This window comes from Poecilia latipinna, unplaced genomic scaffold, assembly GCF_001443285.1.
Source record: "Poecilia latipinna isolate Pla-1442-1.1 unplaced genomic scaffold, P_latipinna-1.0 Scaffold2779, whole genome shotgun sequence".
Taxonomy (NCBI): Eukaryota; Metazoa; Chordata; class Actinopteri; order Cyprinodontiformes; family Poeciliidae; genus Poecilia; species Poecilia latipinna.
In genome coordinates this window covers 28,427-49,063 of record NW_015115395.1, presented here as the reverse complement: position 1 = coordinate 49,063, position 20,637 = coordinate 28,427, and the positions used below count along the sequence as shown (strand labels likewise).

General features: G+C 38.5%; 1 protein-coding gene across 2 annotated transcripts; it reads left to right on the top strand.

Moving 5' to 3' along the window:
* Positions 1-439: 439 nt before the first annotated feature.
* Positions 440-20,326, top strand: ap1g1 (adaptor related protein complex 1 subunit gamma 1). Of its 2 annotated transcripts, XM_015021432.1 has the most exons (24): positions 440-548; positions 5,682-5,885; positions 5,992-6,116; positions 6,378-6,519; positions 6,645-6,741; positions 8,427-8,503; positions 8,901-8,909; positions 10,252-10,347; positions 10,573-10,653; positions 10,745-10,843; positions 10,947-11,002; positions 11,105-11,218; positions 11,294-11,434; positions 11,755-11,809; positions 11,898-12,020; positions 12,145-12,234; positions 12,316-12,440; positions 13,460-13,564; positions 14,077-14,218; positions 14,428-14,554; positions 14,803-14,907; positions 15,064-15,224; positions 16,016-16,114; positions 16,249-20,326. In XM_015021432.1, exons 2-24 carry the CDS (start codon positions 5,685-5,687, stop codon positions 16,348-16,350), a joined length of 2,472 nt encoding a protein of 823 aa, XP_014876918.1. In that variant the 5' UTR covers positions 440-548; positions 5,682-5,684; the 3' UTR covers positions 16,351-20,326. The 2 variants fall into 2 exon arrangements, with proteins under 2 accessions (XP_014876918.1, XP_014876919.1); XM_015021433.1 differs by lacking the exons at positions 440-548; positions 8,901-8,909.
* The last annotated feature ends 311 nt before the right edge of the window (positions 20,327-20,637 follow it).

Genomic DNA, 20,637 nt, shown 5'->3' with positions numbered 1-20,637 from the left:
ATTAGAAACAGTTATTTAACATCTCAAATTTATAGCAATCATCATTTCTTAAAGTCAAGTTAAGTTTTTTTGTGTAGCACATTTCAGCAACGAGGCAGTTCAAAGTGTTTTACATGATAAAAACACAATACAATCAACAAACAAAAAGGAAGTGACACTTTACAGTGACGAAATAAGGAAAACATAGTTAATCTATGTTCCGGTTATTAATGAAAAGCAACTCTAGCCAATTGTTTAGCCTTGATCAGTGTTTCGGTATTTTTGCAGTTTTATGGAAGTGGTCACTTTAAACTTTAAATACATACGTTGTTTTAATTGTCATTTATTCAATTCTAAATGGCAAAATGGGAATTTTGAAGAATTGCTGTTGATTATATGCCATATCCACCTGCCGTACTCACTTCTTTGACTAACCTCTGTCAGTGTAATCCTCCGCCTGCAGTAGATGTGCTGAGGCTAGAGTAGCCACCATTTTGCATGTCTAGTGTGTTCCTCCCTCCATTGCTAATAGAGACGACTCCAGTTCTTTTCTGGTATCATTACGGCTCGTAAGTACATTTAGAAAGTACCATGTTGTCACAAATATGTGGAAGTGTCTCTACTTGTACTTAAATACGAATGCTTTTGATCGTACTTGCGATGTCAACTGACAGTTAGGCGCTGCATAGGAAGTCGCAGCCCTCAGTGCACCGGGGTTGTGCCTGTCAGCAGCTAAGTTGCTGGGCTAGGTATGTGCACTGCTGTGGTGTGACTACTGATTAAGTCATACAAGTCGTAACAACTTGAAATGGTAGGATATAGTGATTATTCTCTTGATAAGTAAGAAAAACCTTTGGTCGTCTTTTAATTTCGACGGTAACTGCTGTATTTGACAGAGAAATGTCAGGGAGCTAGCTAACGCTAAGAAGGCCTAAGCTGCATCATGTTCAGATCAGTCGGTAATTAGAGGGGGGCTTATGTGACCCCGGTCCTGTTTTCCATTCGTCTGATGTTATGCTATCAATAGAAGCATTAGTTTAAGGAGACTTTTTCAGTCACGGTGACGCTGTGATGTCAAACTGATACCTTGTCCTTTCAAGTTCCCTAATATATCAGGGTTAGCTCGCTTATCGCTACTTCTTCACAGGTGTGCTTTCCTTCTGTAACTTCAGACATTGTTCCGTGTGCTTGGGAAAGACTTTTAATACCTTTTGACGACGTGTACAATAATTCACCCCCAAGCAAACGTTTCATTTGGGGAAATCCAGGAAGCTGTCGGCAGCTTTCCTAATGTGCTGACGACGTGGACGTGGATTTACTAAAGTTTTAAGAGAGGCTTTCCTGGCGTTGGCGTTGTATCGACTTAATAGACTATTATCATACAGGCTTTTACTTTACACACAGTGGTCTTGTTGGTGTAAATTGGTTCATAAAGTATGTTATTATTGAGGAAGTAGGCTGGAAGTAGGAAGTGAGCTAACCACAGTGACGTTCAGCAGGTGTACATGGGTTTTTCAGGAGTGCCTCACCTCTTTTACAGTCATTTTTATCTACTTCTATGCGTAATTTAGCTACTTGCTTGTATTTTGGTTTGGGATTTTGGTTTCACTGTTTTGCAGTTACCTTTTTCTAGTTTTCTATTCCAGTTTATTCATTTTGAAAAGATGAAATCTTGCAGCTAAGCATGCCATTTTGTTGCTTTCTGAAGCAGGTGGAGGTAAATCGTAGCATAAAGCAATTGTTTTATTCTACAGTTTGATCTACAGTGGAAAATGATGTTGGAATTATGTCACGCTTGTACACAGAGTCAAGTAAAACAACCAAATTCGTGTGCAAAAATAATTAGCCGGTGATTATGCTGCAATTAGGACATGAGCTAAAGAACTTCTTTCAATGGAGTATTGATTGTTTGTCTCTGATTTAAACATAAATGCAGCCCAAAAGTAGCGTTTCATTTTGCCTACTATACACATTGTCTGTGTTTTAACTCTACAAGCTCCTGCAACTTTAGTGTAACATTTTTTTCCTGTGATTTAATTGATGCTCTCATTGGTAATGTAGCTTTTGAACGATGCATAGCAGCCTAATTGGATTTAAAGTAGACAACCACGCCTCAATCCCCAAAAGACAGACACCAGACCCTATGGCAACATGCAAAGTAGAGACGTAGTCTCCGTGAGGAGGAGGAGAGGCTGCTTCTTCCTCAGGTTGCAGCTACATCCAGCTTTTTCCAGTGCAAATATAACCCAGCATTAACATGTTTTAACAGATTGTGTTTAAAAGACAGTTTGATTGTGACTTTTGTGAACAATTATGGGATTAAATCCTTTTCCCCTCGACACAAATGACTAGAGTTGTGACTGCTGTGGAAGCCTGTGTGTGTCTGTGTAGAAGTTCGCCAACATTAACCACACTTCTATTGTAATTTGTGTTTTTATGTATGAATTTGTTTACATTGCACCATGCTGAGCTGATCACAAAGGCTTGATCTCGTTTTCTTCTTTAAAAAAAAAAAAAGTAAGATGAATCATCTGTGACGTTTCATTAATTTCATTTGGTGATTTCGTATAAAGCCGTATAAATGGTGCCTGATCTCTGAGTTTATATTTGATGTGAGTCAGTAAGTCAACTCCTCTGTAGAGTTTTTTTTTTTTTTTATTGTTGCTGTCTCTACTGTGCCAACAGGAAGGATGATTTGTTTGTAACATAAATGCACATGTTGTAGGGTTTTGCATTTGGACCTTTGGATTGCTTTGTCCCTGATAAATTTGTGTTGTTGGATCTTTCGTAACATGACCCAAAATGCCGATTTGGGTTTAGTTTTGTTTTTTTGAGTTATGAATGAAAGCGTTTAAGAAAGACGAACCTGTAGGCTTTGACGTGTCTGTTTGTGATTTTCTTGTTTTAGTGCAAACTGCTAGAAGTCTTTTATTCTCCCTGACCACCACCTCATACATTTTTTCAGAATAAGTAAACACCTTTGTCTTTCACATCCATCTGATGTTGTTTTTCCCCCTGAACTCTACTCCCTGTTTCGGTTACATGGCAATTACAGAAAATGGCAGTAATGGGTCGTTTTTTCATAAAAAAAAAAAAAGAAGAAAAAATAGATGTTGATTGTAGTAAATTATATTGTTGCACTGCAAAAACATGGTACTGTAATTCAATCAGCTCCCGGCAGTAGCTGGATTTACCTTTTGTGTTGATTATAAGCACAGCAAGAGATGCTTTATCATGATTCACAGAGCCCAACAGTGAGTCCATTCAGCTCAGGTAATTTAAATGGCGTTAGAACAGACTAGCTCTCTGGCTTTATTAAAGTGTGGCCTTGGCTGCCCACCCTCTCTGTTCCTGTTTGATCAAAGTGAATTCTTAGAATAGCAGCTGCAACACACCACTTTTTTTTTTTTTTCCCCCAACAAAGGACCTTCCCTTTCCCCCCTCGGTCCGGATCCTTCTTTCTCCGTCAGCCGTTACCATAACGAACTGACCAAATCACAACTTGCAATTTAAAAATGTTGTAAGGCCGTTTCTTTTTTTTTACTTTGGGTTGCAAAGTTAAAAAGTTATCCAAATCTCACTGCTTAAGGAAATTGAAACTATCAACTTGATCTGGGTGTAACACAGAAATGCTCATATTTTAGGCTTTTATTGTGGATGAATTCCTTCTGGACTTTGCGCTTCACTGCACAGGGAAGTCAATTAAATTTGAAATTGAGATTGAATGAAGTTATGTGCTGTTTAGCTGTACATTTAGATTACTTTGTGCAACTGATGTGATGATGGCTAAGTTTTATTTTTAGAGCAGTTCTTGTGTTTGCATGACTGATATTATGCAGAGACGGATGTTTTTATTGAAAAGTAATGTTGGCATGTTTTAAAACTAAATTTCAAGTAATTTTTATGATTATATAAATGCCACAGGATATTATGATGAAGTAAAATCGACGGCGCCAATCCCAAGTGTCGCCTGTATCTGCTGTAAAACATCTAAATTACTGTTTGAGAGTGTTCAGGCTGAAGGGAGAGATGACAAATCAAAAACTGATCGTTGTTAACTAAACCATCTCACATCTTTAGTTTGGTTTTATGATTTTACGATTCGCTCCCCATGTTCCAGTGAAAGTGTTGGCAGGCTGTTTTAAAGTCCTTCCCAGAGTCGCATGCTGTTTTAATGAAACTACCGAAATGATTTTGTGTCAGAAGTTCATCTGGTAGTTTATAGGGATTTTCTAAAGGCCCTGTGTTGTTCGTGGAAAAGCGTTGTTCCTTTTTAACAAACATCCTCTCCGTTTCATGAAAGCAAAGGTAAAATCCATGCGCTCTAAAGGTAATTACCATATTTTTTTTGTGTCTTTTCACCTTCATTGTGTGACTGTACTCTTTATGATAAAAGGCTTCAGTGACAAAGACAGAATGAGCAAGTCAGAAGGCTCCAGTAATGATCCTTTTAGGTTGATAACACACTACTGAAAATTCTGGTTGGAAATTAAACAGCAAAGAAATCTTTAAAAAAAAATTTTAATGACAGCATACAGAAGTTGGTCTTTTTAAAGATTGTTACCTCTGCTGTCCGGCTCTCTGTGTGTGGCTCTGTGCTGGACACATGCAGGCATGATTAGCATGCTGTTGATATTCAAACGTAAGGCCCCGCGGCTCCTTCTTTTAAAGCTACGTAGGGGTGCACTGAGCTCTGGACATGCTTTCTGCACAAATTGTTTCCAACTCTGTCATAGCATTTTACGTTTTACTTTTTCCAGATTAGCTCAAATTCAGCTGCTTTTGCATCAGCTACACCAGTTTTGTAATCAGCTGAAGCGTGAAGGAAGCCGAAAAGTTCCTATAAATTAATATTCTGCACAGCTTTCGTTGTGACGCGAGTAGTTAGACCTGCTGTAATGAGTCTACAGGTGTTGGTCTGCTTGTTAATCACATTGACCCGAGCTGAAGTCGGACTTTTTTTTATATTTTAGTGTTGCAAGGATGTGAAGTGTTCTGGTTTGGGTTTTATTGACATTTTGAAGAAGATTACCATTTATCTCTAGAGCTACGCTTCCAGACTTTGAACTGATTAGAAGATTTTGGATAAACAAAGTACAGATATCTGATTTTTGTATCGCAAGCGATTTATTTTGGAACAAAGTGATTGTGCAGCTTTCACACTTTTCTCTTTGCTTCGTTTTCCCTTTGTATCTTATTTTCATTAATTTTAATGTTCGGTATTTAGTGCAAAATTTCTTTTCACGACAAAGCATGTTGACTTCATAAATATTTTAAGCTTTGTGCTTGTGTGCTCCTAGAAGCTTCTCTGTGGAGGGAATTAAATTTCACTCGTTCTTCTCGCCTGTTTCTGCTCCTAATTCTGCTCAGGAGTTCAGCGTCCTGAAACCAACACACAGTTTATGCAAGCAAAAAGTGAACCAAACACAAAATTGTTCTCACTTTGAATGAACTTCAGGCCAAGAAGATTATTTCATTCCCAAAAAATGTATGAAATTTTTGACCATTTACAACTTTGTTTGGTAGTTTTAGTGAGTAATCTTAGTTTATGCAACTCCACTTTTAATATGTACTACACACTGGGTGTTTTAGGTAATTAATGGTGGCTGTTTGCCAATTCCTAGAGGACTGATTCCTGTTTTGAGCGTGATGTGGTCTCGTGTCGCTGGGTAACACCCTTTCCGATCTTCTGTGTTCTCCAGAGAATGCCAGCTCCGATCAGACTGCGGGAGCTGATCCGGACCATCCGGACGGCACGGACCCAGGCAGAGGAGCGAGAGATGATCCAGAAAGAGTGTGCTGCTATCCGCTCGTCTTTCAGAGAGGAAGACAACACATACCGTTGCAGAAATGTGGCAAAGTTACTTTATATGCACATGTTGGGCTACCCAGCCCACTTTGGGCAGGTGTGTGTGTCTGACTAAGAGGATTAAATCTCGTTTGATTTCCAGTGAACGTGACGTTTCAGAGATGATGACCTGAGTGTGTTGTGACTCTTTGTCTTGTCTCTAGCTGGAGTGTCTGAAGCTGATTGCATCCCAAAAGTTCACTGACAAACGGATAGGTTATTTGGGAGCTATGCTTCTTCTGGACGAGAGACAGGATGTTCATTTACTAATGACAAATTGCATTAAAAAGTAAGTGAAATTCAAACTGCACACAGCTGTGTGAAGTGGTGATTTAGATGTAAACTCGGATCTTGAGTTGTTTGCTCCTGAAACACGAAACAACATCATGAGCTGTTCTCTGTTGTAGAGATTTTGCTTCTTCCTCGCTAAATCATAATCTTCCTAATGTGCTCTAACCTCATGTGGCCATCTGTATTACAATATTTAGAACGTTTCCATTTTATTCTGCTGCGTTTCCACGGCTTATGTGACTCGTTTCTTCCACACCAGTGATTTGAATCACAGCACACAGTACGTCCAAGGCCTGGCTTTGTGCACTTTAGGCTGCATGGGGTCCTCAGAAATGTGTCGTGACCTGGCGGGGGAGGTAGAGAAGCTGCTTAAAACGTCCAACTCGTACTTGAGGAAAAAGGTAAGCTTCACTTTGTTTGGTTTTTGTGCTTTCATATGTGAAAATTAGAGGTTTGCAGATGAAACGTAAAGATGAAATGGAATAAGAAACAATGCTCAACCATCTCTTATTTCAATCTTTAACAGGCAGCGCTGTGTGCAGTCCATGTCATCAGGAAGGTCCCAGAGCTCATGGAAATGTTTCTTCCAGCCACAAAAAACCTGCTGAGTGAGAAGAACCACGGTAAGTGGAAACTGAGCGTCAGGGGCCAGCTGACGGCCCCCTGGGAAATGGAGTCGTCCCACAGAAATGCAGAATCCGTCCAGTTTCCTTCGACTCACAGTGCCACATCGAGTACAACTATCTTCTTGTCGCGTCCTTTGCAGAGGACATTGGAACCTATTGACCTGCCAAACGCTTAGGTTTGTGTGCAGTCCATTGTATGGAGCACAGGGCAAATAAGATAAAATAACTCAATGTCTCTGTTGGACAGCTTTCTTTTCAATGAAATGACCATAAAATAGGACAATGGTGCATTTAGTTATTGCCACAGCTGTTTTACTCCTGGCCCTTTGAAGAGCTGTTTTTAAATGGCCACAGGTTCTCTAATGAAGATTTTGTGGCATCAGTAAGTTGACAGAAGGGGAAGGTGTGCAGTAAATGCCCCGGGGTGGAGGGCTGAACTGAAGGCAGCTGCGTTGAAAGATACGACGTCTGTACTGAGCCAAGCGGCGCTGCCCACAGTTTAAGAAGCCGTACCGTTTAGCGCTGATGTTTACGCAAAACATGACCTTGTGTTGGTTCTGTTCTGCGGGCTGGACGCAAAGGATTCTGACTTTCTGCTTGAATACTGAATCGGCGATGTCGTCTTCAGCTAATTTGGTCTTTTATTTGAAATTATCGTAGTGCCAAATCTCATTTTTCCAATTGGTATATTGGAACTGCATCTTCGTCTCAAACTGTGATGTAAGCAACTTGTGCAGCAGTAATATTTAAATCATCAGCAGGGAATCACAAACTTTTTATGTTTAAAAGTGGAATTACTCTTGAAACTTGACTAATTGCTTAAACTCTAATATGTACCACTTTATTTGCTTGTAACTGTCATAGAAATGTAATTTAATGGATCAAGTCTTCTGCTCACGTCCTCATAAATTACAGTAACAAAGAAAAATATATTTCAGTAACTCAGTTAAAGTGAAACCCCTGTATAGAAGGTGAAATTTATTTGCTTGTTTATTGCTGATAGTTTTGATGATTATGCCTTGCTGCCAATAAAAATTGAATGCAGTTTCTGAGAAGTTGGAGTATTACATAATACATATAGGTTCCTTGTACTGTACAGTATATTTTCACCCCATGGCTCTGCAGGGGAGATGAGGCACACAAGTTAAAATCACAGGTTTTGACTCGTCTGCTCAGTTTAAAGTCTGTCGTCTTGAAGATCCTCCATCGGTTCTCTGTGAGGTTTGGGTCAGGAGAGTGACACAGTGGTCATAAAGGCTGGTATTAGTATTTCTGGCAGTGCTGGAGAGGGAAGCGCTGCAAGGCTAACATCTCCTGAATATTGGCTAGTGTTTTTTATTCTTTCCATTGTATGTAAATAGTAGCATTGTGGCGGCCTTCTACTGTTTGGTGGCCGTCTCCTCTACTGCCGTGGAGGAATTATTTTGCCTTGTAAATTCAGAGATGCAATGAGTGACCTTGTGAATTACAGCAATATTATGATGTTGCTCTTTGTGCTGCAGTGTAAAATGACAGAGACAGACTTTCACAGGTGCAGCCAATAAAGCTAGTTAGGACTATGAAAGTGATTACAACTGGTGCAACGCATTTACTGCGGTAAATGCATTTTAATCACAAATATTAATGAGCAATTTGTAGCTTTGCACGTAAATGAAAATCACCTGCCTCTCCTGTCCTCTCAGGTGTTCTGCATACATCTGTCGTCCTCCTCACCGAGATGTGTGAAAGAAGTCCTGATATGCTGGCCCACTTCAGAAAGGTACGGACTGTCTCGCACACAAAAAAAAAAAAGTCAAGCAACTACTGGCACATTTGTCTGAAACTCATGTCACATTTCATTCTCCTTCAGTTGCACATTTTATTTTTCAGCACTTAGATCGGTAGATATGTTAAACCAGATTATGATACGGGTCTTCTCCTAGTTTCAGATAATCTTTAATCTCCTCTCACTGTCTTTCCCCCCTGTTGTTTCTCGACTGCTGCTGTTCCTCTCCTATACGAGTGTAACAAACTAGGCCGCCGCGTCTCATGCTCATAATTCTGAACATTATCTGAAGCTCTCTGAAAGTGAATGATTTTTCCAGTTTCCCCTCCCTAACATCTACTTCATATTTTTTCTGTCATTTGTCTTTGTTACAATTCCTGCATTGTGTTAGAATGAGAAGGTAAGAGTACATTCTGATCTCATAGCTGGTGCATGCTGTTAATAGTTATCACTCCTCACGGTCACCTCACACGTACCCAGATTTGTGTTCAGTAATGTCATGTCTTGTTTTCAGTTAGAATTTTGGTTTCTTTATATTGTACGGTGATCATTACTATGTCAGTGTTTTTTAAATATTATACAAAACTGTCTTTGCTCCATTCGTCAGAAACATTTCCCACTATTTTTAATGTGCAACTCGTTTAATCACAGACTTGAGGGAAATTGGCGGTTTATGGTTGATGGCCACAAGTCGCACTATGTAGTGGTAGTTGCATTAACCCTGTATGCAGACATATAAATGGGATGTAATTTTATATCTGGCCAAATTGTAAAGTGTTCTTGTCATTCTATAAGCCCGGTCTGGTATTTGCTTGCACATTTTTATCTAAAAGGCTTACGTGTTTCTTTCTTTTTGGTTTAAGACTACAAAGACCTGAAATATCATTTTATCTGATTTGTTTTTTTATGCCAAACTGCTCCACTGCAAATGTTTTAGAAATTACCAACACCGAAAACCCCTTTTCATTTGTTTTCCAATGTTTAATAAGTAGTTTTTGCACATTTCTTAAAGTGTAAAAAAGCTAACTTTAATAGTCAAATACTTGAACCCAACATTTTTTTACTGTTGGAGCCTAAATTTGATATTTTGCTCCTTTGACAATTTGTATCCATTCCTTGCCATTTTTCTTCCAACCTAGTTCCATTTTGTATCCATACATTTCTTTATTAAATATTAGCAGATTTTTCTATTTAGTTGGGCATTTTTTATTAAATCCTGGAGTTAAATAATCATTGAAAGTGCAAATCTCACTTGTAATTAAATCAGATGCATTTTATATTATGAAAACTTTCATTTCCCCTCATTGATTATGGTTCTTATGACGGTATGGATCCGTTTTCCGTTATGTGATCAAACTAAAATGACGATATCCTGCTGCTAGATATTAATGTCTAGATTCTCAACATTACATTTCCTTCAAGAACACTGAGAGTTTAGATAATTATTTTACATATTTTGGTTTTCCAAGAGGCTGCTCACTTTGAAACGACCAGTTCCCTTTAATTTCACATCCCTACACTTTAGATTTTTGCACAAATGTTTTAATACATTTTCTTCACCATAGTTAACGGAAACTCCAACACTGTTTCACTCCCCACATTTGAATATTTGTCACTTTATTTTTAATAAGTTAGTTTATAAACATTGTTCAGGTGTAAGTCTGGGATCTGTGCATAATATTGTGACCTCTCCTCTTTTTATTTCTTCTGTTGTTGGTATTTGTTTTGTTTTGTTTTTATAGCTGGTTCCACAGTTGGTGAGAATCCTCAAGAACCTAATAATGTCTGGATATTCTCCTGAGCATGATGTGTCGGGCATAAGCGACCCTTTCCTGCAGGCAAGTCTTCATTGTTAAAACCGCAGTTTGACTCAACTTTTATCTTGGTTTGAACATGTAAATAGAAATGAGTTTTCAGCACTTCTGTATTTAATTTATACACGCAGAAAACACCTTTTGTTGTAATTGAATAAGCCACTAAGATCTGAACCGATTCTGACACGTAGTTATCAAGCTCAGAGAAGTGAGTTACTGTTATTACAGGATGTGTTTTTTTTTCCTTAGGTGCGGATATTGAGACTACTGAGAATTTTAGGCAAGAATGATGACGACTCCAGTGAAGCAATGAATGACATTCTCGCACAGGTTAGAATGCAAAGTATTAAATGCATTGATGTATTTAGTCATTTTCAAGGAGCATTGCTTAAAGTGTGGCTCACCAACGGTTGTTTTGCAGGTTGCGACAAACACAGAGACAAGTAAAAATGTAGGTAATGCAATCCTGTATGAGACTGTACTCACCATAATGGACATCAAGTCTGAAAGTGGACTGAGGGTGAGGGACTTTTAAAAAATTTTGTTTTTTGCTTTAAGGCAAACCTCTAGAATTTCTTTTTGATTTCACTCTTCTAAATACTTGTTTTTTTTCTTCCTTTCAGGTTTTGGCCATTAACATACTAGGTCGCTTCCTTCTTAACAATGACAAAAATATAAGGTAATTACTTCATTTACCAATCTTGATCTTTGATGAATGGATTAAATAAAGATGGAGTTAAATCCCAGTTATTCCATTTCATTGAAAACTCCCTTGTTCCAGATATGTGGCGTTGACATCTCTACTAAAGACGGTACAAACGGATCACAATGCGGTGCAGAGGCATCGGAGCACCATTGTGGATTGTTTAAAAGATCTGGACGTCTCCATTAAGAGGTCACATCTCGCTTTTCTTCGACTTCTTTTCCACTCGTCGCCTTGTTTTTGACGCGATGCTCTGTTTCGGTGCAGACGTGCGATGGAGCTGAGTTTTGCCCTCGTGAACGGCAACAACATCAGAGGCATGATGAAGGAGCTGCTCTACTTCCTGGACTCCTGTGACCCAGAATTCAAGGCAGATTGTGCATCAGGAGTGTTTCTAGCTGCTGAGAAGTAAGGCCAAACATTCTCCATGCACTCGGATACTTTAGAATGATTTTAATGTCTCATTCCCTCCTGGGCTGGGTCATTTCAGGCATTTTTTTTTTTTTGAAGCATTACAGAATGAAGTCACTATATGTTACCCCATCTGTAAAGTTTCCACATCCTAGAAATATGGAATGCTGTATGATGATAAAATGAGTGATCCATCGTCTGACAGATTTTGCTGATACCGTTTGTTTTCTGACAGCATTTGTTTTCTTGCGTCCACGGTGTTGGATAACTTTTTTTTCCATTTATTTGACAAATCTTTTCATTCTTTTGCTTCGCAGATATGCTCCTTCGAAAAGATGGCACATAGACACCATTATGAGAGTACTGACAACGGTGTGTATGCTACAGAAACGTTCCAATCCTTAAAGTCATGGCTGCAAGCAGTCTGGTTTGAGTTTGTCTTTGCGTCACCGTTTTGTAGGCAGGGAGCTACGTGCGAGACGACTCCGTTCCCAACCTGATCCAGCTCATCACAAACTCCGTGGAGATGCACGCGTATACGGTTCAGAGACTTTACAAAGCATTGCTGGACGACATTTCACAGGTCAGAGACACTCCGGTTTGATCTACGATTAAGCGTACGCCGTGAACATAATTGATATTTTACATTTTCAGACCATGTTAAGTATCCAGAATAAACTTTGTGGCGTTTTCCGTCTGTCTTCCAGCAACCTCTTGTGCAGGTTGCGTCGTGGTGCATAGGAGAATACGGAGACCTCCTGGTGTCAGGGCAGTGTGAGGAAGAGGAGCCCATCCAGGTATTTTTGGAGAAATCCTGACTAGATATGAAACAAGTCCTGTTTGAATCACTACACTGGTGAACCTTGTGGTTTCCTCAGGTGACTGAGGACGAAGTTCTGGATGTATTGGAAGGTCTTCTGGTGTCCAATCTGTCCACGCCCGTGACCCGCGGCTATTCCCTCACCGCCATCATGAAGCTGTCGACTCGTTTCAGCAGCGTGAAGTGAGTGAATGTTTCCCTCCTTTGTTGTTCTGCATTTATTTTCCTGACAGTATCAGTTTTTCTGAAACAGTTTTATGATATTTTATTACAGTCGGCTTCCATATTGTAATTTTATACATTATCTAAAAGTATTTACTATTTGCTTTGCTGGATGGAGTCAACCATGACTCACAGGGACAGATGACTTTGTCTCACATGATTTATTTTGTCAAACAGATGTTTGAGATTAGCTGTATTATTGAAGCCATATCCACTGCAACTTTTAAGGAGCTTTTTTGATCATCTTGATTTTAGATGAAATGAAATGAAATGAAATGAAATTTATTCGAACATGATACAAATATAAAATAAAATAGTGCACAGTAACAAGAAGTGCATAAGAAAGAAGAGAAAATACAGATTTTTTTGTTTCAGTTAACATATCATGCTCAAAATGGGGTAGGAAGAAGTGAGAACTTATAAACTCCTACCCCTAAACACTTGAAACTTTAGAGTCCTTTAGATCATTGTAAAAACAACAACAACAAAAAAACAAAACGAATAACACATGAACAAAGTTGTGGCCAGATTGCTGTAGGTCAAGAGTAGTTACTTAAAATTAATTTTCCATATTAAATTTCTAAATTGGAGCTTTCTGCTTATTCATGTTGCAGTAACCAAAAACACAGCAGAATAATTTATCTTTCATAAAGATATGAACATGGTATTCATGAGAAGATGTGAAATTTTATTGGGGAAAAATGTGCAGTCTGCTAGAAATGATTTCAGTTAAAATTAAAGTCAGAATTTTTTTCTTTTTTTTTGCCCTAATCTTCTTCTGTAGTTTAGACCACAAACGCTTACAAGATCATTTTTTGTTTTGCCCATATCACTTTGGAGTCATGGCTACTTAATGATTAATTAGCACTTTAAGCTTTGGCTGCAATTTGGCTTTAATTATTACGCTTTTTTTTTTTTACTTCCTTCTGTGTCACATTTTAATAATTTAAAAAAACAACAACTTCTGTTTGTGTTTTTAGCCGAATCAAAAAGGTGGTTTCAATATACGGGAGTAGCATTGATGTGGAGCTTCAGCAGAGAGCCGTGGAGTACAACGCACTTTTCAAGAAATACGACCACATGAGGTGAAGCTTCCTAATGTCTAACAAAATGAAAATGTAGAACATCCATATTCAGGGTTTCTGAAGATTTGGAGTTCTGTATTTGTTCATTTCAATTTAAGGCTGTAAAATTTTACATGCTTATATATTTTTTTTATACTAGGTAGGTATTAAATTATGTTGTGTCTGAGATTTGCAGCATCATTCGTTTGCTTTGTGATTTATAGCTTTTGTTTTAAAATTGTATGTTCAGGAAAATAAAATCTAAATATTTTTTTTACATCATGTCCATTACCTTTGCACTGAAAAGTATACATTTTAAAATGTTTGCCTTGAAAAGGAATGTTGTAACAAAAGTCTTATATACATGTTATTAATAATTATGAAGCTTATGAAATACTGCAGGAAAGTGTTGAAATCTGATGTAAAAACATTCCAGCCAGGTGAAAAACACAAATTAAAGACGGCAAAGGTAGATTGAGCAGATATATATATATATATATATGATATATATGTGTATATATATTCCTTTATAGACCAGCTCTTCTTGAACGTATGCCCATCATGGAGAAGACAGCCTCTAACGGTCCCACAGAAATCGTACAGACAAACGGAGAGACTGAGCCATCTACGGTGGAGGCAAAACATCCACCGCCTGTTACCCAACCAACAAACCAAGTGAGAAAAATTTCAAAGAATATTTATTGTTAATATGCAAGTTAAACACCTAAATCATTGCTGACAGCCTTTGACTTTATAAGTTTTTTGTTTTTTTTTTACTAAAGTTTTCAACTGAAACTGTTTTAATTTGTCTCATAGTGTTATTATTTGATCTACTAAATGATTACATGTATTGAGCAAGTCTCCATGTTGTCTTTACTCTGTAGGCTAATGATTTGTTAGACCTGCTGGGTGGAAATGATGTGGTGCCGGTAATCCAGACTACGATTCCCACAAAGCCTGCCTCAGCTGGAGGAGAGCTGCTTGACCTCCTGGGTGACCTCTCCCTAAGTGGTACGACGCTCACCTTAAAGCGCTCTCTTAACCTGTTTAAAGGAAAAATCAACGACTTGGTGTAAATTTTTGGTTTAGTTATCAGTGTTAACTTGATCTTAAGATTCTTCTGGATCTAACTTAACCTCAAGTTAATTTTTTACTTGTAAAGAGTCAACTTGGACATTGATTAAAAAAAGACTTTTATCTATGAAAGAATATTTTCTAAAACATCTAGAAAAGCATATTTGATTTTGTTACTTCCTCAGGCGGTCCGGCGCCTGCACCCGCTCCCTCAGTGCCCACTTCCCAGCCGCCTTTCCTGCTGGACGGCCTCACTTCACAACCCCTGTTCAATGACATTGCAGCTGCAGGTAGGAGTGTGTTCCTCCTCTAAGCTACACATAAGCTGTAGTTTTTCAAAGAAATCTGCTTATTATGAGGCTTTAGTTGGCATTTTCGGTGAGATTTTTACTGCATTGAAAACTCTGATCTCATTGTGAAATGATTTCCACGAATCTCCTGCTTAGGTATTCCTTCCATGACTGCATACAACAAGAATGGTCTAAAAATAGACTTCACATTTGAGAGAGCTAACCCTAACCCAAACATCGCAGTCATCACCATCCACGCCACCAACTCAACAGAGGCTGAAATGACCGACTTTGTTTTTCAGGCTGCAGTACCAAAGGTAATCAAACAACAATCCTCTACATGACAGACGTCTCACTTGTTTACGGTTTTCTTTTTTTTTTTATGTTTAATTTGTTCCCAAAGATAACAAGCTATATTACACAAGTTTATGTTTTGAAATCCTAAATTTGACTGAAAATGAAGATTTATGACAAATTCTAATTGTTCGGCTGCTACATCTATGACATACAAAATAATAAAAAGTCTTATAAACAGCTTAGCAAAACTAAAAAACTATTTTTTTTTTAATTTTTTGGTGTGTTTAAAAGCATTGCCTGAATATTCTGCATGCAAATCGGGTTGGACAAAGCTGACCAATGAGTGGACATGAGCATAGTTTGCATTTGCAAAACTGTCTCAGATACACACACACACACACACACACATCCAGTCAACAGTGAAGGAAAGCAGTTGTGACTGCTGAAAAGGTTAAAAAATAAATAAATAAAAATTATGTTTTAACTAAAATAAATGGATGTTAATTAATTATTAGTGTTAGCATTACAAGAATTGGACTTTTACCTTGGGTCTTATATCACAAGCTTTTTTTTTATGTTTTTGCAGCATTTTAATAAAACTTATATTTATATTTGTTCTTAAAATGATGAGGAAATTGTTGGGGTTCTGTGGAACATACAGTAAATGTTCCTAAATTTGCCTACATTTTTAAAACGCAAGTCATTTGACCTCGACACCCATCTATTAGAAATGAATTAAACTTGTCATTTTAAAGCGTTTTTTTCCCCCCATGTGCGTTATTGTTTCATCTGAAATTGTTGTTTTCGTCAGACATTCCAGCTGCAGCTCCTTTCCCCCAGCAGTAACGTCGTCCCAGCTCTCAACCAGGGAACCGTCACACAGGTCATCAGAGTTCTCAACCCACAGAAGGTGAGATTCTTTTCAAATATTCTCTTTATCCTTTAGCTTCATAGCAGTACATCCATATTTACAACTTCCATGATTTTTCTTTTTTTTTGTTTTGTTTTTTTACTGTTTTTACAATCAAAACCTTAAAATTTCAGCAACAACTACGAATGAGGATCAAACTAACCTACACCCACAAAGGCTCGGCCGTGCAGGACCTGGCAGAGGTTAATAACTTCCCCCCGCAGTCGTGGCAGTGATGACCGGCTCCTGCTGCCTCCAAAAAGCCCCACCAAGGGAACTATGAAAACCTTTTTTTTTTTTTTTTTTTTTTTTTCCCCCTTCCCCCATGTTCTTTACCCCCCATCCTTTCTTCCAACGGACCGCCCTGTGACATCACTGCAGACCGCTGCTCTCGAGTTGCGTGGGAAGCAGCAGAGCATCAGGAGGATAGAGGAGATGTTACGAAGACCCTGTTGGCATTGCAAGAGTAATTGGGGAAAAAAAAAAACATATCAATCGTTGAACTTTCTCTTTCCACTCTTAATTGATTTCCTAGTATGCTGATGTATTTTTCTCACACCCCTCCATCACCACACCCAGAAGGATTCATGCGCACCGTCCACTGTGGCACACTTTACCTCTGAAAAAGTGTTGCCCCCTTTGGGCTCTTTCTTTCTTTTTTCTTTTTTTTTCTTTTTTTTTTAATAATCCTAAAATGCAGTTTGAGGCATTTGCTCCCTTGATCAGTAGGATTGGCTTTGCTTTCATGAACCGTCATTCCTATGATGGCAGCAGGAAAAACTTTGAAAACTTTTTCTTTCTCCACACTCTCAACAATATAACTTCAGAGTTGTATTCATTCTGAATTACATTAATTTGCTAAATGCATGTGTGCTGGGGTCACAATTACATCTGGACTTTAAGCTCCGAGGTGGCGGGCGGGGGGATTTTCTGATTCTGTTTGTAAACCGCTTTGTCCAACTCTGTGGCTGGTTTCAGAACATTTCACCTCACCCAACACCTCATCCGTAGGGAATCGACAGCTTGTAGATCTGTACAGAACAGTAAGTTTGATGTACTGCAGTGAATACGTTGTCGCTCTGAAGCTTACCCGAAAACGAGCTGCGTTTGTGTTAGAGAGAGATCTGCATTTTAAACTTTTCCTGCATCTGCATCATCAGTCGGGACTGCATTTTGACTTCTGTTTCTGATTTGTTTAACCTGATTGAACTTGGTCACCATGCTCACACATGTAAATGAAGTTTGTCATGAATGTAGTAACTTGCACTGAATGCTTTTTTTCCCCCCTCTCTTAATTCTTCTTTCCAAGTCTTTTTTTTTTTTTTTGGTCGGGGATGCTCATCTTTTCGGCACTGATTTTGTGAGAGTTTGTTTTGTTTCTGCAGTAATTATGCCTGTTATCAAAGTGATGTGCCTTTCTGACTTTAGCTGGGTAAAAAGAAAAAGAAAGTGAGCATCGTCTGTCGCTCGTGATGGATTTGAACTAAAATACCACTAAGCTGAGCAACAATTTTTGGTCCAGGAATTTGTAAGTTACATTAAAATATTTCAAATTATATCTTGGTTTTCTCAGATTTCTAATTAAAACGAGAGTCGATAATATTTAAATCCTATAATTAAAGCAAAGTTAATGGCAGCTAATGTGTGCAAACGTTGACAAGCTGGCATCGGCTATTTTCCATATCCTCCCCAAAATCCATCAAGCAACAGAGACTGAATTATTAGTCGGAGCAAAGGAAACTTTTTTCTTTTTTTTGGAAGCCACCTTCACTCTCGTCAGAAGCATGCCATCATCGGGGATAGGAACCTTAATACCTCACTCTGTTTTCTTTCTGTTAACGTTAGTGGCAGGACGTCGGCAGCTTTTGTTTAGTCGCCAAATGCAACGGAGGGTTGGGGAGCGTCTGCATGAAGAAAACTAACAGCAGTCTGTGCATCTCATTACTGAACTCACAGCCTCACTATGACCCGCCGATATAACTCCTCTCACTATGCTTCACTCATCTTTTAACTTCTGTGACCAAATCAGAGATATACTACTAGCTTTGGAAATATTTTTGAGCTCATGATATGTGTATATGGAGAAATCTTTTTTTTTTTTTTCTGCTGAACATTTTTCTTCTGTTTGTTGATGAATGCTATATTGGCTTTTTTCTGTACATACTGAGGGCTTTTACAAATGTTTGTCTATTGTACTATCTTTCATCCTTTTTTTAGATATCATTTTCTAAACAAAATTCCAGCTACTCACAATGTACATTGTCTAAATAGATTTAGTCGGTCTATAACGAGACAAGTATGTATCATCACTCATTCATTGTAAAAGATTTATGATCTGCCTGTACATTGTATATAGTTGTAAAACAAAAAAAAACCCCGCTGATCAGATTAAATAAAATCCACATAAAAGATTAGTTGGAAAGTATAATTGTATGCATATATGTACAAAAGTAATCTTAAGAGGATGCAATGGAGCTTCATTTGGTTTCATGTTGAGTCCTGATTGGACGTCACGCCCTGGCGTTGTTGGGTCTCTGAATGGTGTGATTCTAACGTGGCTTTAACACACACACACGCACACACACAATCTGAATGATGCACTGTACTACTGAGGAGCAGCGACTTGAGTTGTGCTCCCCGCCCCGCGAACACCTCTCGCATCCACGGCCTCTTGCAGAGCAGCTCCGTTGCCAAGACGCATCTTTCGTTTGGCCTTACGTGCTCTCTTGATCTTCTCTTCAACCTGCTGTTTGTTTTTGTGAAGCCCGTTTTTGTTTTGGTGCGTTAACTCGCTCGATCTCTCTCTCTCCATCCAAAAGCAAGGACACTATGACTGCCATGCCTGCATTGTTTTTCTCCCCCTTTTTTTTTTTTTTTTTTTTAAAGTTCCCTTTATGGTAAACTGGTTTGCTTTTAACCTGCATGGTTTGACTGTCATTTACAATCCAAAATGATGCTGTAAAATCCATGTGGAAGCTCAACATTTTTGTAATGTAAATCAGTACAATGTTCTATTTCTTTTAGAGCTTTTTTTTAAAAATAGTTTTATTTAATCTGCTTCTGTTTAATGGAGGCAAACCAGATGAAGCATGTGCTACAAGGTAGTGAGCACAAGGGGGAGCTGTGCAGAATGGAAGGCTGGCAGATTGAGAGGACGTTTCATACACCTATTCCTGTGTGTGTGTGTGTGTGTGTGTGTGTGTGGTCTTATTCAAGCTGTATGTTAATCACGCCTGATTAGTTCTTTCTATGAAGCTGTTGACATTTTACAAATGGAAGTGAGCCCAACATTAAAGCTATGGATACTATAACTGAGGAGGAAGGAAACAAGCACCTGTGTGTGGCGTGGTCAGATCTCTCTGTGTGTGTGTGTGTGTGTGTGTGTGTGTGTGTGTGTGTGTGTGTGTGTGTGTGTGTGTGTGTGTGAAGAAAATCATCTTTGAGAGAGCGCGACGGTGTGCTATCTGTCTTTTATCCGCATAGGACGTAATTCTTTTGGCTGCAATTTCAACTCGGCTTCTGAGCTGCATGTGAAGAACTGTAAATAAGGTCGTTTCTACTCTTGACGTGAAACCTCTTTTGCAAATGCAAGAAAAGTTTAAATGTTCAAATCTGTCACGCTCCCGTTGAGGGGCAGCACGACTGTGCAATTAGAAATCGTTCATCATGAGCTTACAACCTGGATACTGTTTTATTTTCTTGTTGTTGTTTTGTTTCATTTTAGGGGCAAAGAAAATGCAAATCCATCATCTGGATCTCTTGTGTTTTCCTTTATTTTTCCTTCCTTTGCTGGGATGAAGTCGTTTTGTAAAGGGCTTGAAAGGGCATGTAAATGCACATACTGGTCCTTTTCTATTTGTTTTTAAAAAGAGGGGGAAAAAAACTGATTTCACTTTGCTCTGAAAACATGACCTGTGACTCCCTTCCCTCATCTCAGCGACCCGACCAGCCCGAAAACGTCTAAAAGCGAATCAGATTTAAATTAATTTTGTGTGTTTTTTGTTGGTGGGGAGGGGAGCGGCGTGAGATTCCCCGTTTTCCAGTTCCATGGCTTCGAGGAGAGTGTGAATGTCGGACTGAAAATATGAAATAATCTTTAAAGATGAGAAGTTGTAAACTATTAAATGGATTATTTTCAATTTATGCTGTGTATTCTTGTCTTTGGGTTGGAGATGATGATCAAGCGAATAAAAAAAGTGAAATAAAAATCAAGTTGAAGTATGGAAATCTGTGCCGTGTGTCTGCTCTGCCAAACAAAAGTTTGTACCACTCGTGGATTTTCTTTTCCTGAATGAAGTGCATTAATCAGCTGCTTTTGTTTCTTCTCATTCAAGTCAATTTGCCAGAACAGGAAGTTTAAATTTGAATCACTGATTTTTACATGTACAAAATGCAACATGTATTAATCACCCCTGTTTAAAGGTTGATAATAAGCCTTGAAGTAAATGCATAAAATCTTTACCATTAAATGTATTGAGAACCACTGTTCTCTGCTCACCCCTCAGGTTTTTCTGTGAGATCTA